This window comes from Oncorhynchus tshawytscha, linkage group LG22 (assembly GCF_018296145.1).
Source record: "Oncorhynchus tshawytscha isolate Ot180627B linkage group LG22, Otsh_v2.0, whole genome shotgun sequence".
In the NCBI taxonomy this organism is placed as follows: domain Eukaryota; kingdom Metazoa; phylum Chordata; class Actinopteri; order Salmoniformes; family Salmonidae; genus Oncorhynchus; species Oncorhynchus tshawytscha.
In genome coordinates this window covers 27245049-27263419 of record NC_056450.1, presented here as the reverse complement: position 1 = coordinate 27263419, position 18371 = coordinate 27245049, and the positions used below count along the sequence as shown (strand labels likewise).

Here is an 18371-nt window from a genome sequence, read left to right as displayed (position 1 = left end):
TGTGCTACATACTTCTCCTCCTGACATCCTTGTCATCCACCTTGGTGGAAACAACCTAGGATACGCCAAGGGGACACAGATGTGCTGATTTCGAGGTGGTCATCCGAATGTTTCCCGGGACAATAGTGGTCTTCTCTGATATCGCGCAGCAGAGGAGCTAGATATTCCAGTGAGACCAGCGCATAGAGAGGGCCCGGGGCTCTGTCAATCTCCTGGTGTACGCGTTTCAGGGAACACAATCCGTCACCCTGCCATTAAGCAGTGGAGTGGAGCGGGGTGGAGTGCATCTGACGGATGAGGGCAATGATGTATTCCTTGAGAGTTGGTCTCTCCAGTCTCCACCGTTCTCTCCTCCGTAGAAGCAAGACGTGCAAAGTAGTACACACATCACACACCCTGTTCATTGCCACTCAACGATGCACTTTTAAGAGCCATCTAATAATTGAAAATAAGTACACCGGGCATGTGTGTTTTGTGACTGGTATGGGCGGGGGAGTCCAAACTATACACGACAGAGAATGGTCAAAACGTATCCTCCGAGAGGCGAACTCAGGACCTTTAGATCCCAGGGTGGTGACGTAAACTATTATGGTACAAACCATGTTACAAACAAAGTATCTTGACACTACGTGCTGCTGTGCGGTTTGTTGCTAACCTTCAGGTTACCAATTAAATAAAAAACGTTCTTTTGATCAATGTATTCATAGGCTACTATTTCATCCCTCAACAAAAATATAGGCCTAGTCCCGACACATCTACGGTTGCTAGCCAAGCCAGCTGGCCGTTCCTTCTATTGGTTAGGTTGCTAGAGACCCGACCCGGATGTTAAGTCTTTTTGTTCCGTATCTATGAACGTGACCCAGTCGTTTGTTCTAAATGTTCCGTTGCCATGCTGGCTGGCAACGCTCTCCTCCCTTGCTTGCTAGCTAGCCAACTACGGCTAACACAGTCACGTCAAACTGTGCAGCAAGAATAACAGCAAAGTAGCTGTATTTCATTTATTTGTTTATATCCATAAAAATTATACTTATTCATAACTTTGACTGGCAGGTTCATTCCCAATAGGACAGTGGAGATCGAATTTCAATATTGAAACAATGCTGCAAATGTGCAGATACAGATAGCAAATGTTAGGCTAGAAGCATTTGGGGAATAATGTCTAGATGCTTTTTACAGTGGAGATCAAGTTAATGAATTGGCTGGCTGGGCTGATATGGGACAGTGGATGTGCAGGGATTTCTCAGAAGTAACAGAAAACAAGATTCACATTTTAAGTCATAGGCTGACCCGTGCTAAACAGGTTTTTTAGTATGGCTTAGAATGCGTCTCAACCAATCCCAATGTTTGTTTTGACCAACCCTTTGTAGAATAACCAATTTACCGCATGGTGACGTCCCCATGGAAAGCAGTAACTCCTGCCCATGCAAACCTGTTGATTAGAAGGGCCTGTGTAGATATTTCCTGATTGTATTTTCAACCAGAAACTAACATGGATAACATTTTGTCACACTTTTACAATGTTAGTTTCATCATCTGTGACAAGATTATATAAAACACAGGAAAAACAGAATTTTGACAGCACTGGTCATTAATGTCTATGGGACATCATGAAAATGACCTCTCACATGGTGCCTGAACCTTTCTGACACAATTATGTATCATAAAAATGTCTGCACCCGATATAGCAGACAGGTTCTGTATCAAGGGTTGTTTAGGCTGTCCAGAGACTGCCTATTTTTCTATTTTAAATCTCTCATAGATAAAGAAGGTCAACAGTCACGGGGCAAAGCAGGGTGACCAGTCTCATGACAGATCAACTGACAGAGGTTTGGATAAAATCATCCCCCTGACTAAAGCAGGTTTCCAAGCATTTCCCAGAAAAAGAAAGAAACACATCACGATTAGGGGCCTCTGTTAATTCTCATTAAACCTCTCTCAGATGTTTCTCTCCTATTCTCCTCTCTTTCACACTCTCCAGGTCCTCTTGCCACCCTCTCCCTTTCTCCCTCCTTCCCTAGTTGCCTAATTTTAAAGCTAGCTGACAAAGGGTCCTTTCAGTGTCCTCAGTCCCCATCACAATGCCAGCCTCAGTGCCCTGGATCCACCCGCTGTCCATCTTCTGCCCGCTACCTCACCTCCCGGTGCCCATAAAGTGCCAGTGGAGGGGTGTCACTATCTCCTGCAAATAGTGAGATTTACACTCCAACCCCCTCCATCTAGCCAATTAGCCCTGGCCACCCACCATGCCACTGCACCAGTCCCTGTGTGTGTGTGTGTTCACAATGGAGTTGGCTTCTTCAAGCAGACAGAGCCACACACAAGAACACCAGTCGAGCACCAGTAACAGCACTGTTACTGAAGACTTGCTCCCAGCATTAATATGGCTCTAAAATCAGCTTCTCTGTTTTCAGAGAAAGAGCGATGTAAGTGGGGTAAGTACATAGGAATACGTGGATTCATGTGTTCATTAAGTGGGGTAAGTACATAGGAATACGTGGATTCATGTGTTCATTAAGTGGGGGCTGATTCTTGTGTTCAGGTTTTCATGTGTTTGCTCAGAAGGGCCTCCTATTTTAGACCTCAATCACACAGCCTAAGTATAAAAACATGTGAGCTACATTTTGGAGAAGGACATCTGGTTTCCAGAAAGCCAATCTTAAGACTAATTTCAGTCCCAGAGCCAAAATAACGGAGGAATCCGGGATCTGTCGAAAATCGTAAGTCCATGTGAAGTAAATGTCGTCTTAAGAACTTCTTTGCCCAAATCTCCGTAATAAACACTAGTCTTTAGCTGGCTCAAAGCAAAGTGTGGGGATTCATTAAGCTCTCAACAGACGTTTTTCCAAACAGACGGGGGGGTCAAACAGACGGGGTGTCAAACTCACTCAGAGACGGAGGTCTTCAGACCCCCTCCCCTCCGAGAACTGGAGTAATCGCTAAGCAGCAAAACGCTGTCGCAGAGTTTAACCAAACCTGCTGAATCCCAACATGGACGGATTTGAGGAAAGGGGTTAAACAAGGAAGGGTGAGAGAGAGAGGGGGAGACAAAGGGAGAGAGAAAGAATGAAAGAGAGTGCGACAAAATGGGACACCAAATTGAGAGACTACATGCAGAATTCTACAAAAACATCCTCCATGTACAACGTAAAACACCAAGTAATTCATGCAGAGCAGAATTAGGACAATACCCGCTAATTATCAAAACCCAGAAAGACATTAAATTCTACAACCACCTAAAAGAAAGCGACTCCCAAACCTTCCATAACAAAGCCATCAACTATAGAGAGATGAACCTGGAGAAGACTCCCCTAAGCAAGTGGCCTTGGGACTCTGTTCACAAACAGACCCCATTTAGCACCAGGACAGCAACACAATTAGACCCAACCAAATCATGAGAAAACATGGAGAGAATTAACCAAAAAACTGAGCAAACTAGAATGCTATTTGGCCCTAAACAGAGAGTAAACAGTGGCAGAATACCTGACCACTGTGACTGACCCAAAATGAAGAAAAGCTTTGACTGTGTACAGACTCCGTGAGGTTAGCCTTGCTATTGAGAAAGCCTGTCGACTCTTGAGAGCTAGGTCTGCCTATGTGCACACTGCCCACAAAATGAGGTGAAAACTGAGCTGCACTTCCTGAACCTCTGCCAAATGTATGACCATAATAGTGAAACATATTTTCCTCAGATTACACAGACCCACACAGAATTCAAAAACAAATCAAACTTTGAAAAACTCCTATACACAGTTGACATTAATCTCTTCGCCACTGGCTCAACCTTGACACACCCACATGACACGCAGGCATATCCACGCATGTGCGCACACACACTCACTGTATACACATTCCTCGATAATTGGCTCTTATCTGTCCCTCCGCAGACAAGAGGGCAGGCGGATGGCACGGCTGGCGCTCTCAAGCAAGGGAGGAATGCCAGATCTGATGTGAGAGGAGAGTGACGTCACTGACGCCAGGGATGGATGATGGGCACGTGCTGCCAGTCTCAGGACCTAGTTCCTGTACCCTGCGTAATGAGTCCCAGTGCAGCAGCATAAATGCCTTAAGTTTCAACCATTACTAAAGCAACAAGTAACCTGTAACCACAGTAGATGTACTATAGCCAATGTCTGATATATAAAGTTATACTCAAGTATGATCTCCTTTCACCAGCAGCGGTTGTTAACCTTTCCCTCCATCACACCACAGCAGAGCACTCGCCAGCAGAGCACTCGCCAGCAGTGCACTCGCCAGCAGAGCACTCGCCAGCAGAGCACTCGCCAGCAGAGCACTCGCCAGCAGAGCACTCGCCAGCAGAGCACACGCCAGCAGAGCACACGCCAGCAGAGCACACGCCAGCAGAGCACACGCCAGCAGAGCACTCGCCAGCAGAGCACACGCCAGCAGAGCACACGCCAGCAGAGCACACGCCAGCAGAGCACACGCCAGCAGAGCACACGCCAGCAGAGCACACGCCAGCAGAGCACACGCCAGCAGAGCACACGCCAGCAGAGCACACGCCAGCAGAGCACACGCCAGCAGAGCACTCCCTGCTCTCTCCCTGTGTCATTTCAGGCCTGCCCAGATCCCCAGGGTTGCAGTCTCAGGACCACATCAATACGACAGCCATGATGGCGCCATGATGGCGCTAGTTAAATCAGCTGAAACCATCAGGGTGTGATTAGTCCTGCCTGGACACGCCAAGCGGAGTTCTATCGGTAGCAATGCAGTCACGCAAGTCTGAAACTGTGGTGTAGTATCCACAGTAAACAGTATCTGGATGTATAGCAAATATATATGGGTGTGTACATTGTGCAGGTGAGGGCAGGTTTGATTAATTGGGAACACTTCAATGCTAGTATGGGTATGTGTATCTGCTGCTACAATGTATTATACTTATCCTGCTGCTCACTCACTAACCTTGATTACACAACTGCCACCAGTATCCCTCTAATTTATCACTACTGATAATTATCAGGGCCTCAAATGACATTTTTGGTACTCCAGCCACTGTGGCAGGTAGATTTAAAAATGTACCAGCCACTCAGAATTTTTACCAGCCAAAATATATGTTCCCGTGGTAACGCGGCTCCACTCATGTTTGTGCCTGTGAGATTGAGTCTGACTAGTAGAAGCGTTGTCTTCTCTTCCCTAGCAGTTGAATCTCAAACATTGACAAACAACCTAGCTTGTGAACAAAACAATGTAACCTACTAACAATAAGTAAATTAGACCAACTTTTATGCCTGTGCACAGTGTTTTCTAAAATGAACCTACTAACAATGTAAGTAAATGAAACCAACTTTTATGCTTGTGCACAGCGTTTCTAAAAATAAATCTTTCACTCAGCTCTTCAGGTGCGTACAGCCCCCAACCAGGCAGTGTTGCAGCGCAAGGTGGGATAGGCTATATAGGATTCCCTTAGACTTTCTGCGATTATTTCACCAGCTATGAAAAGAAAATGACAGAAATACTTTGAAAACAGCTACTGCAGTATTTAATTTACTATACATGTGACTCGTTTCAGGAAACTAGGCGTATGTCATACGTCGCTACTTCACAGGACAGGCATTTCAACATTTATTTTTGGGCAGAAATACCTTCTGGAACATGTGAAACTTCATGTGCCTTAATAACGAACTTGTATACCGTTGTTAAATTACAAGCCTTGTTGGTTTATCCATGTAAAAAGACAGGAACCTTCCCACTAGCCATGATTGGCTGAGCTAGATGGGCAGAAATGCCGGGAGATGAGTTTAGATTGGTCTGCCATGTAGCACGCTTCTGTCTATAACATGAGCGGTTCAGTATGTGTTGACAGTCCTCATTCTACAGCTATGAGAATGTTTGTATTGGTAGTAGTATGACTTGGGATTATGCCCCAGGTAGCACAGTGGATCTGGGCCGATTCCGGCTGAGAGTCAGACTCGGCCGACGTCATGTGTCTGGGCCGCCTTCGGCAGTATTACTTATGGCTAGGATGTGGGGATTGAGCTCGGGCTGATTCCGGTGCGAGTCATCTGGCCCAAATGTATTACTTGGGTCTCGGGAAGATTCCGGGGAGAGTTATCTGGCTCAAATATATTACTCGGGTCTCGAGCCGATTGGGGCTACTCTCTGATTACATGGGCTGCTTTTTATAATTAGCATTTCAATATTTATTTTTCTATATTTTCTCATTGTTTCTGTGAACAAAAAATACAATCAACATTTAAATTAAATTCTTTAAGAGTCCTGTGTAGTATTTTGATACTTTGTGCAAGGCAATTGGATGGAGCCTCCCGAGTGGCGCAGCGGTCTAAGACACTGCATGTTGCTACAGATGCTGGTTCGAGACCCGTGCCAGCCGCGCCCGGTAGACCCATGAGGCGACGCACATGGGTTAGAGGAGGGTTTGGCCGGCCAGGACGTCCTTGTCCCATCATGCTGTAGAGACTCCTGTGGCGGGCCAGGCGCATGCACGCTGACACGGTCACCAGGTGTATGATGTTTTTTTCCGGATGGGTATAATTTGTATGTATAAAATGTATAATAGTCATATTTAAAATGACTAAATCTGGTAATTTTGTATACATTTATTTACATGTGCATCGGGCTGCTTCTGGGGGGATTCTGGTAAGATGCCGGTCAAAGTCGGCTGAATTCCGGTAGACGGAACCGGTCCGATGTACGTGGGCCGATTCTGGGCAGTCATTCAGTACTTAGGCCGAGTCCGACACCCGATTCCAGGCCGATTCAATCAGTTCTGGCCCCCTGGAAGGAGGCCGCTTCTGGACTCATTCCTCATTGCTATCTGGGACTGGTTCATTGTTTAGCTAGCTAGCTTTCTCCTGGATTCACCTGATCAGTCTGTCATGTAAAGAGCAGGTGTTCATAATGTTTTGTACACTGAGTGTATATTCTTGTGTATTTATTTTTTTCCGATGTGCATTTGTTTTATATGACAATAGAACTGCATTGTTGAGGAAGTAATTGAGGTTGACGAGCTTGCAAGCAAGCATTTAACTGTACTGTTTACACTTGCTGTATCCTGTGCACATGACAAATCAACTCTGATTTTATTTGTGAAGGTGAAAGAGTGTGTGTGCCAGTGATTGTGTAGTTGAGCATGTGCAAGTGGAATTTTGATTGCATTCATGCACAGGTTGTCAGGATCTGATCTCATATAACCAGTCTATACCTATTATCAAATCCAATCACGAATGGTCCAACAAACTAATCCAGTCATGGTCAGTGATGGTTAACTAAAATCTAGATCCAATCAAGTTATGATTACATATACTGCGTTTAGACAGGCAGTGCAATTCTGATCTTTTTTTCACTAATTGGTCTTTTGACCAATCAGATCAGATGTGATTGGTCAAAAGACCAATAAGTGGAAAAAGATAAGAATTGGGCTGCCAGTGTGAACGCAGCCAATGTGTCTTTTGTGCATCTAGGCTACACCCGTCCAGATATCAGGACGCATTTTAATACCAGGTGCAGATGGGGTATATTAGTCTGTATGCAAACTTGTATCTACAGTAGAATGTGGCAACTGAATCTATTTTTTCTCCCTCTTCTTCTCGTCTCACCTCTCTCATCTCCTGGGTGATGGAGGCCAGGCGTTCGTTCTCTGACTGGGTGTTGGTGAGGACATTACGGGCCTGGCGGAGCTCCGTCTGCAGCTCCAGGACCCGCTGCTCGTAATAGGCCTCCTTACACACCGCCTCCTGGATCAGAGACTCCTCCCTGCTCTCCCCGTCGGCAGCCACCTTCTTATGGTTGGAGTAGACTTGTCCAAACGCCTGGAGAGAGAGAGGGTTTGGTGAATGAGCTATTTTTCCCATTTGGAATTTCTGCCATTTTGAAATGAGCCTACTTTTACAGCTGAGGTTCAGCTGGGGACAGAACAGAGAAGTGTTGCACCAATAACCCTGCCTCCTAAAATAGTCTACCCTGGAGAGAGAACCACTCAGTCACAGCAGTTCCATCTGGATGCTGTCATCCCCCTGCCCCGCCTCTATCCCTCCATCATTCATCTCCCCTGCCCCTACCGACCTCACTGCTCTCCCTCCCCTTCCTCCCCACTGCACATGCTCACCAGAGACTTAGAAGAAGGCAGTTCTAATAAAACAGAAGATTTAGGCTGTAGGAAACCTCCTGGACAAATATCACCATCCCTCTCTGATTATAGAATTTAGTCTAATGCTCTTAAGGTCATTTAGGAGTACAGGCAGATCAAATGAGGAAATCATCCAAATCCCCCAGATTGAAAGTAGCAGATGGAGTTTAGAAAGGGAAGATGACTACTACCTCAGGGACACAAGGCTGGAGTGTTAGCAGGTTGGCTATTATTGGGATGACTCATGTACTGGAGGTAGCTCTTCAGGGTAGTCACTAGCTGGCATAGCCACAAAGTCAAAAAATCTGATTTTAAACCTAAAACTAACCTTAACCACACTGCTAACCTTACATTTTTGTTTTCATGATTTTTTACGATATATAATTTTGACTTTGTTACATGGGCCATCTAGAGGAACTCCTTCAGCTCTGCCTCCAGGACAAGATTAATCTCAATAAACGTCAACCTGTAGAGTGTGACAGTGTGAGACGGCTTGTATTCACTAGTCTGTTTTGTTTCACTGATTCTATTGGTCTTTAGTGGCTTGGGGTGGGTGACGGAGTGTTTATTCACTATTAATGGTTGCCGCTCTCTGGACTTTGGCCTTAATTTCTTAATGGACCACGAGGCAGCCCTTTTACAGTGCCTGTTCAGAAATGTCCAGCCACACAGAGAGACTCTAGGTTAGGAGTCTCTCCCTCCCACTCCCCGTCTCTCTCTCCCTCTCTCTCGCTCCCTGCGTCTCTCTCTCTCTCGCTCCCTGTGTCTCTCTCTCTCTCTCTCGCTCCCTGCGTCTCTCCCTCTCTCTCGCTCCCTGCGTCTCTCTCTCTCTCTCGCTCCCTACTCATCCTCTCTCTCTCGCTCCCTGTGCCTCTCTCTCTCTCGCTCCCTGTGCCTCTCTCTCTCTCGCTCCCTGTGCCTCTCTCTCTCTCGCTCCCTGTGCCTCTCTCTCTCGCTCCCTGTGCCTCTCTCTCTCTCGCTCCCTGTGCCTCTCTCTCTCTCGCTCCATGTGCCTCTCTCTCTCTCGCTCCATGTGCCTCTCTCTCTCTCGCTCCATGTGCCTCTCTCTCTCGCTCCCTCGTCTCTCTCTCTCGCTCCCTGTGTCTCTCTCTCTCTCTCGCTCCCTGTGTCTCTCTCTCTCGCTCCCTGTGTCTCTCTTTCTCTCGCTCCCTGTGTCTCTCTTTCTCTCGCTCCCTCCCTGTGTCTCTCTCTCTCGCTCCCTGTGTCTCTCTTTCTCTCGCTCCCTGTCTCTCTCGCTCCCTCCCTGTGTCTCTCTCTCTCTCGCTCCCTGTGTCTCTCTTTCTCTCGCTCCCTGTCTCTCTCTCGCTCCCTGTGTCTCTCTCTCGCTCTCTCGCTCTCTCGCTCGCTCCCTGTGTGTCTCTCTCTCTCTCCCTGTGTCTCTCTCTCGTTCCCTGTGTCTCTCTCTCGTTCCCTGTGTCTCTCTCTCGTTCCCTGTGTCTCTCTCTCTCTCGTCCCCTGTGTCTCTCTCTCTCTCGTCCCCTGTGTCTCTCTCTCTCTCGTTCCCTGTGTCTCTCTCTCTCTCGTTCCCTGTGTCTCTCTCTCTCTCGCTCCCTGTGTCTCTCTCTCTCTAGCTCCCTGTGTCTCTCTCTCTCTAGCTCCCTGTGTGTCTCTCTCTCTCTAGCTCCCTGTGCCTCTCTCTCTCTAGCTCCCTGTGTCTCTCTCTCTCTCGCTCCCTGTGCCTCTCTCTCTCTCGCTCCCTGTGCCTCTCTCTCTCTCGCTCCCTGTGCCTCTCTCTCTCTCGCTCCATGTGCCTCTCTCTCTCTCGCTCCCTGCGTCTCTCTCTCTCTCTCGCTCCCTGTGTCTCTCTCTCTCTCTCTTGCTCCCTGTGTCTCTCTCTCTCGCTCCCTGTGTCTCTCTCTCGCTCCCTGTGTCTCTCTTTCTCTCGCTCCCTCCCTGTGTCTCTCTCTCTCGCTCCCTGTGTCTCTCTTTCTCTCGCTCCCTGTCTCTCTCGCTCCCTCCCTGTGTCTCTCTCTCTCGCTCCCTGTGTCTCTCTTTCTCTCGCTCCCTGTCTCTCTCTCGCTCCCTGTGTCTCTCTCTCGCTCTCTCGCTCGCTCCCTGTGTGTCTCTCTCTCGTTCCCTGTGTCTCTCTCTCTCTCCCTGTGTCTCTCTCTCGTTCCCTGTGTCTCTCTCTCTCTCGTCCCCTGTGTCTCTCTCTCTCTCGTCCCCTGTGTCTCTCTCTCTCTCGTTCCCTGTGTCTCTCTCTCTCTCGTTCCCTGTGTCTCTCTCTCTCTCGTTCCCTGTGTCTCTCTCTCTCTCGCTCCCTGTGTCTCTCTCTCTCTAGCTCCCTGTGTCTCTCTCTCTCTAGCTCCCTGTGTGTCTCTCTCTCTAGCTCCCTGTGTCTCTCTCTCTCTAGCTCCCTGTGTCTCTCTCTCTCTAGCTCCCTGTGTCTCTCTCTCTAGCTCCCTGTGTCTCTCTCTCTCTCTCGCTCCATGTGCCTCTCTCTCTCTCGCTCCCTGCGTCTCTCTCTCTCGCTCCCTGTGTCTCTCTCTCTCTCTCGCTCCCTGTGTCTCTCTCGCTCCCTGTGTCTCTCTCTCGCTCCCTGTGTCTCTCTTTCTCTCGCTCCCTCCCTGTGTCTCTCTCTCTCGCTCCCTGTGTCTCTCTTTCTCTCGCTCCCTGTCTCTCTCGCTCCCTCCCTGTGTCTCTCTCTCGCTCCCTGTGTCTCTCTCTCTCGCTCCCTGTGTCTCTCTTTCTCTCGCTCCCTGTCTCTCTCTCTCGCTCCCTGTGTCTCTCTCTCGCTCTCTCGCTCGCTCCCTGTGTGTCTCTCTCTCGTTCCCTGTGTCTCTCTCTCTCTCCCTGTGTCTCTCTCTCGTCCCTGTGTCTCTCTCTCGTTCCCTGTGTCTCTCTCTCTCTCGTCCCCTGTGTCTCTCTCTCTCTCTCGTCCCCTGTGTCTCTCTCTCTCTCGTTCCCTGTGTCTCTCTCTCTCTCGCTCCCTGTGTCTCTCTCTCTCTAGCTCCCTGTGTCTCTCTCTCTCTAGCTCCCTGTGTGTCTCTCTCTCTAGCTCCCTGTGTCTCTCTCTCTCTAGCTCCCTGTGTCTCTCTCTCTCTAGCTCCCTGTGTCTCTCTCTCTCTAGCTCCCTGTGTCTCTCTCTCTCTAGCTCCCTGTGTCTCTCTCTCTCTAGCTCCCTGTGTCCCTCTCTCTCTCTCGCTCCCTGTGTCCCTCTCTCTCTCTCGCTCCCTGTGTCTCTCTCTCTCTCGCTCCCTGTGTCTCTCTCTCGCTCCCTGTGTCTCTCTCTCTCGCTCCCTGTGTCTCTCTCTCTCGCTCCCTGTGTCTCTCTCTCTCGCTCCCTGTGTCTCTCTCTCTCTAGCTCCCTGTGTCTCTCTCTCTCTTGCTCCCTGTGTCTCTCTCTCTCTTGCTCCCTGTGTCTCTCTCTCTTGCTCCCTGTGTCTCTCTCTCTTGCTCCCTGTGTCTCTCTCTCTCTTGCTCCCTGTGTCTCTCTCTCTCTTGCTCCCTGTGTCTCTCTCTCTCTTGCTCCCTGTGTCTCTCTCTCTCTTGCTCCCTGTGTCTCTCTCTCTCTTGCTCCTGTGTCTCGCTCTCTCTTGCTCCCTGTGTCTCGCTCTCTCTTGCTCCCTGTGTCTCGCTCTCTCTTGCTCCCTGTGTCTCGCTCTCTCTTGCTCCCTGTGTCTCGCTCTCTCTTGCTCCCTGTGTCTCGCTCTCTCTTGCTCCCTGTGTCTCTCTCTCTCTTGCTCCCTGTGTCTCTCTCTCTTGCTCCCTGTGTCTCTCTCTCTCTCTTGCTCCCTGTGTCTCTCTCTCTCTCTTGCTCCCTGTGTCTCTCTCTCTCTCTTGCTCCCTGTGTCTCTCTCTCTCTTGCTCCCTGTGTCTCTCTTTCTCTCTCGCTCCCTGTGTCTCTCTCTCTCTTGCTCCCTGTGTCTCTCTCTCTCTTGCTCCCTGTGTCTCTCTCTCTCTTGCTCCCTGTGTCTCTCTCTCTCTTGCTCCCTGTGTCTCTCTCTCTCTTGCTCCCTGTGTCTCTCTCTCTCTTGCTCCCTGTGTCTCTCTCTCTCTTGCTCCCTGTGTCTCTCTCTCTCTTGCTCCCTGTGTCTCTCTCTCTCTTGCTCCCTGTGTCTCTCTCTCTCTTGCTCCCTGTGTCTCTCTCTCTCTTGCTCCCTGTGTCTCTCTCTCTCTTGCTCCCTGTGTCTCTCTCTTGCTCCCTGTGTCTCTCTTTCTCTCTCGCTCCCTGTGTCTCTCGCTCTCTTGCTCCCTGTGTCTCTCTTTCTCTCTCGCTCCCTGTGTCTCTCGCTAAGATTAAAATTTCTCAGCTGGACTACAATCCCCATGTCTGGATTCACCGGAGTCAATCAGACATTTGACATTGCTTTAAGCCTGTTCCCCGGGCGCCGAAGATGTGGATGTCGATTATGGCAGCCCCCCACATTTCAGTTGAAGGCATTCATTTACACAACTGACTAAGTATCCCCCTTTCCCTTTACTCTCTCTCTGCCCCCGACCCACACTCTACACATCCACTCTACAGTACACACACTCTACACATTCACTCTACAGTACACACACTCTACACATTCACTCTACAGTACACACACTCTACACATTCACTCTACAGTACACACACTCTACACATTCACTCTACAGTACACACACTCTACACATTCACTCTACAGTACACACACTCTACACATTCACTCTACAGTACACACACTCTACACATTCACTCTACAATACACACACTCTACAATACACACACTCTACACATTCACTCTACACTACACATTCACTCTACACTACACATTCACTCTACACTACACATTCACTCTACACTACACATTCACTCTACACTACACTACACATTCACTCTACACTACACTACACATTCACTCTACACATTCACTCTACAGCACACATTCACTCTACAGCACACATTCACTCTACAGCACACATTCACTCTACAGCACACATTCACTCTACAGCACACATTCACTCTACAGTACACATTCACTCTACAGTACACATTCACTCTACAGCACACATTCACTCTACAGCACACATTCACTCTACAGTACACATTCACTCTACAGTACACATTCACTCTACAGTACACATTCACTCTACAGTACACATTCACTCTACAGTACACATTCACTCTACAGTACACATTCACTCTACAGCACACATTCACTCTACAGCACACATTCACTCTACAGTACACATTCACTCTACAGTACACATTCACTCTACAGCACACATTCACTCTACAGCACACATTCACTCTACAGTACACATTCACTCTACAGTACACATTCACTCTACAGCACACATTCACTCTACAGCACACATTCACTCTACAGTACACATTCACTCTACAGTACACATTCACTCTACAGCACACATTCACTCTACAGCACACATTCACTCTACAGTACACATTCACTCTACAGTACACATTCACTCTACAGCACACATTCACTCTACAGCACACATTCACTCTACAGCACACATTCACTCTACAGTACACATTCACTCTACAGTACACATTCACTCTACAGTACACATTCACTCTACAGTACACATTCACTCTACAGTACACATTCACTCTACAGTACACATTCACTCTACAGTACACATTCACTCTACAGTACACATTCACTCTACAGTACACATTCACTCTCACAGCACACATTCACTCTACAGTACACATTCACTCTACAGTACACATTCAGTACACATTCTACAGCACACATTCACTCTACAGTACACATTCACTCTACAGTACACATTCACTCTACAGTACACATTCACTCTACAGTACACATTCACTCTACAGTACACATTCACTCTACAGTACACATTCACTCTACAGTACACATTCACTCTACAGTACACACGGGCACGTGACTGTGGATGGATTTCCTAGTTTTATTGCGTTCTATAATAATCCCAGTAATTCCTTCCTATAGAGAAAAAAGGAAATCTGCACTTTAAAATTACAATTAGGAAATCGACCTAGTTACAGCCGAAGAACCCCTGTGTAGAACTAGTTCAGCGGTTACAGCCAGACATGTCAATGACATGTCTAGTGCATGATGGACATCTCACGTGTTGACATAGAGGGTGCAGGAAAGTAGATGGCATCGTTGGTCAGATAAACATTTTGGTTGAGATCAACGGTATGCTTTCAGTGGAATCCTGGAATGGCTCTAGAATGGTGGAATGGTTCTGGCTGTAGCATGGAACAAGAAGTCAAGGACCTCAGGCCACCTACACCTTAGCTAGCACACATACCCACAGGCCTGGAGAGGCTTATGGTTTAGGAGAATGTAAACACAGGACTCAGGGAACTGGAGGTCTCTTATGAACATGTCCCTACATGCCCCTCTGAAGGCCAGCACTGCGTTAGGTGTCCACACAGAGTCAACACTGAGCTCATAGACCTTGGGATACCTTAATAGATGATAAATGACCACACTTCTAGTCCGTCTACATATGGTATCCACACGTTATGAGTTCTACCACACACACCATCCAGTGTGCCCCAAATCTAGTCCCCCTCTCCACCCAAACCTCATCAACCCTCTTTGATTAGATTGTCATTAAAAGTAGGGATTAACCAAATCAGAAAGTAGGGGAATCCTATCACTATAATCTGGGTGTTTGTGGTGGGGATTGGGGGGGTACACTGACTGGGGGGCAGGCAGGCAGGCTTCAAACAGGGGGCACCCAGCCAAATTCTGCTGACCCAAGCCCCTTAATCTCAACCCCTACGTGTTTGGTTACTTTTGGGGGGGATCCAGGCAGGCAGGCAGGCAATCTTAATGCGGAATCCCAGACACCTAGCCTAAAAATGCATCAATACAGCACCATTTGTTTTAGTTAACTGTGAGAGGATGTGAGTGGGAATTAGCAAATTGTGATATGGCCAATAAAATGGGCATACATGATACCACACAAAGATATGTATGGTAGGTGACAATTGACACGTAAGAGAAAGAATCAGTCAGATTGATGTGGTACCATGTGAAAACAAGATACAAGCTCCAGCATGTTGAATGGGAGAAGACAGAAGCCTCAGGAGGTTTGGCCCTCTGCAGTGTACAGGGTCTGACTTCACATTAACTCATATATTATGGGATGGATCTAACCAGACTTCTTGCTGGGTTCTGATCCCTATAGGAACCCAGGCAGTCCGCAAGGCACATCATCACAGTTAGCTTCATCATCATGTGATGTTCTGAGGAGGCAGATGTGGTGTCATCTCTAACCTTCCTCTCCATCTGTCTGCTTCTCTTTCTCACCATCTCTTGTTCCCTCTTTCATTCCATCCCTTTCTATAACAGACAGAATCACAGGGGATGTGATTACTAGTCATATGAGAGAGAAACTTGTGACTAATCTTCAAAGGGTAGGAGATTCGTACGGCTAATGATTTCTGTTTGGACTCTCATGAGTAAGATTTCTAATTAATTAATCACACAAACTTGAAACGCTACTTACTGGAAATAAAGATCTGGTGAGGGCAGAGGCCTGTGTTTGGTATCAACTACCAGGTTCCTAAAAATGTGGACTGAGTATGACAACCAGGAAATTGGAGAATATGATTGGCCAACAGATCAGCAAACAAATCCTCCATTGTTCAATAGTTAAGACAGACTATTTTGTTAGTCAGATCATTTATGATCCTAGACACAGTTCCTGGTCAGGATGACTGACTAACTATTTAAGCCCAAAGACCACCTGATTTAAAGCTATACATCAGCTCAGAGAGAAGGTTAGAGCAGGGTACTAGGGAGGGCAGGTTAGAGCAGGGTACTAGGGAGGGCAGGTTAGAGCAGGGTACTAGGGAGGGCAGGTTAGAGCAGGGTACTAGGGAGGGCAGGTTAGAGTAGGGTACTAGGGAGGGCAGGTTAGAGCAGGGTACTAGGGAGGGCAGGTTAGACCAGGGTACTAGGGAGGGCAGGTTAGAGCAGGGTACTGGGGGGCAGGTTAGAGCAGGGTACTAGGGGGGCAGGTTAGAGTAGGGTACTAGGGAGGGAAGGTTAGAGCAGGGTACTAGGGAGGGTAGGGTCAAAGAGTTGAACCTTGTTCTTCTACTCCAACAACCATCATCCCCTCATCCCTCCTCCCTCCCACTCACAAACACACCACCTTCCTCTAAACCTGTAACTATAGAGCAGAAGAAAGGGAATGGGTTGCTATTCATGCTCTCTAACAGGTTTAAACAAATCAATATTTTAAACCTTTAAGAAGCAGAGCCTGTGGTGTCAAACTAAACTCCAGCTGTCTGAGATATTCTATTTTTCCCTCGTGTTCCAATGGGAGAGAAGCAGGCTTCTTGTTAGAGGGGGTTGATCAGGGCCAACACTGCAGGTGGAAGAAGGGAGAGATCCTCCAGAGATACAGCAAGACCTTCAGAAGCAGAAGATCAAACTAGCAGAAGACTAAGTTAAGCCTCTTATCTGTTCTCTATCTACATGTGTATGCTGTAGTCCACTGAGAAAGGCCTGTGGTGAACTAATCGATTCCAGTTTTTTTAACAAACATTGCCTCAGGGCCAAACCCTGTTGGAGCCCACACTATCCGGATAAATGCTATTCAGGTTTGGATCAGCTTCTCCAATCTCTGACCTTGTGATGATCCTTAAACTCCTGTTTAACCCCACACTGCTATCCCCTCCATATTCCATCACAAACAAACATACAACAACAAAATGGCCCTGAATGACAACCCCTGTCGTTCTCTGTAAACACCAAGGCAGTGACTTGCTCCTGCAGGTTCACGCTCTAAAACTGTTTCTCAAACTCAGTCCTCTGGATCCCAAGGGGTTCACATTTAGTTTTTTGCCCTAGCACTACACAGCTGATTTAATTATTTGAGGACCAAGTTTGAGAAACACTGCTCTCCAACGTCTGTAGAGTACAACCTTTCCTCACACAGGAAGCAGCGCAGATCCTGATCCAGGCACTTGTAATCTCCCGCCTAGAGTACCGCAACTCTCCGTTGGATGGGCTCCCCGCTTGTGCCATCAAACCCCTGCACCTTATCTAGAAAGCCACAGCCCACCGGATGTTCAACCTTCCTAAATTCTCCCATGTCACCCTGCTCCTCTGCACACTCCACTGTCTTCCAGTCAAAGCTTGCATCATCTTCCAGACCATGGTGCTTACCTACGGAGCAGCAAGAGGAACTGCACCTCCTTACCTTCAGGCTGTACTCAAACCCTACATCCCAATCAGAGTACTCTGTTCCACCACCTCCGGTCTCTTGGCCCTCCCACCCATACGAGAGGTCAGCTCCCACTCAGCCCAGTCAAAGCTCCTCTCAGTCCTGGCACCCCAATGATGGAACCATCTTCCCCCTAAAGTCGGGACAGTAGATTCCCTGCCCATCTTCCCCCTTAAGTCAGGACAGTAGATTCCCTGCCCATCTTCCGAAAACGTCTTAAACCCTGCCTATTTGAGGAGTATCTTAAATAACTCTCATGGTGCCCGAAAGGTCAGACGGCTAACCTTGGCTATGCTGTAAGCCTTTGGAAATCACTGACCCATGGTGATTGTACTGACCCCGAGGGAAGAAAGAAAGAAAAGAAAAGAAAAGCAGACAGACAGACAGACAGACGAGTACAAAAAGCAAGAAAGAGAACCCAGATCTGGAAAAAGTTAATTAATCAAATAAAATACAATATTGATATCAAAGGAAGCTAGCAAGGGGAAATAGATTAAAATGTTATGATAGAGAGAGAGAGAGAGAGAGAGAGAGAGAGACAGAGAAAGAGAGAGAGAAGGAAGGACGATCTAAGTGTTTTCTGGCCCCTACATTGCAGTCTCCACAGGGGCTGGATGGATGTGAGTAGCACACAGACCTAGAGACTGGTCAGTCAGCACAAACAACACACAACACAAACACACTGCTGTACTGCAGAAAAATAACACAGAAATTGCCAAATGAGTTTAACAACAAACCCAGGACTGTTCACTATGACAGCATCTCTAAGCCAGATTCTGATTGCTAAACGAATGGTACACACCCTGGCTGTATCCGATAAGACACCTTTGGGTACGCTCACAGGGCAATACCACGCTGGCAGGGCATAACACACCTAAAAGGCCACCACCACCCGCAGTACAGCCCAGAAACGTGAGAGAGAAGGTACAGTAGGCACCAAGACCTTTGGACCAGCAACAGAGTGAGACAGAGAGATTTGAAGATAAACATAGCTTCAACTAGGTCTAGATTGATTGTGGAAACAAAAATACTGACAACCAGGTTTAAACCAGTTAAATACTGTATTTAACACACACAA

At 47.7% G+C, this 18371-nt stretch overlaps 1 protein-coding gene across 1 annotated transcript in view; it reads right to left on the bottom strand.

Annotated features, from left to right (window-relative positions):
• The window catches only part of LOC112222224 (protein bicaudal D homolog 2), a 79903-nt gene that overhangs the window by 36569 nt on the left and 24963 nt on the right, over positions 1 to 18371 (bottom strand). The window contains exon 2 of the mRNA XM_024384928.2: positions 7575 to 7787. Within this exon, the coding sequence (XP_024240696.1) occupies positions 7575 to 7787 (213 nt within the window). The remainder of the gene's footprint in view (positions 1 to 7574; positions 7788 to 18371) is intronic.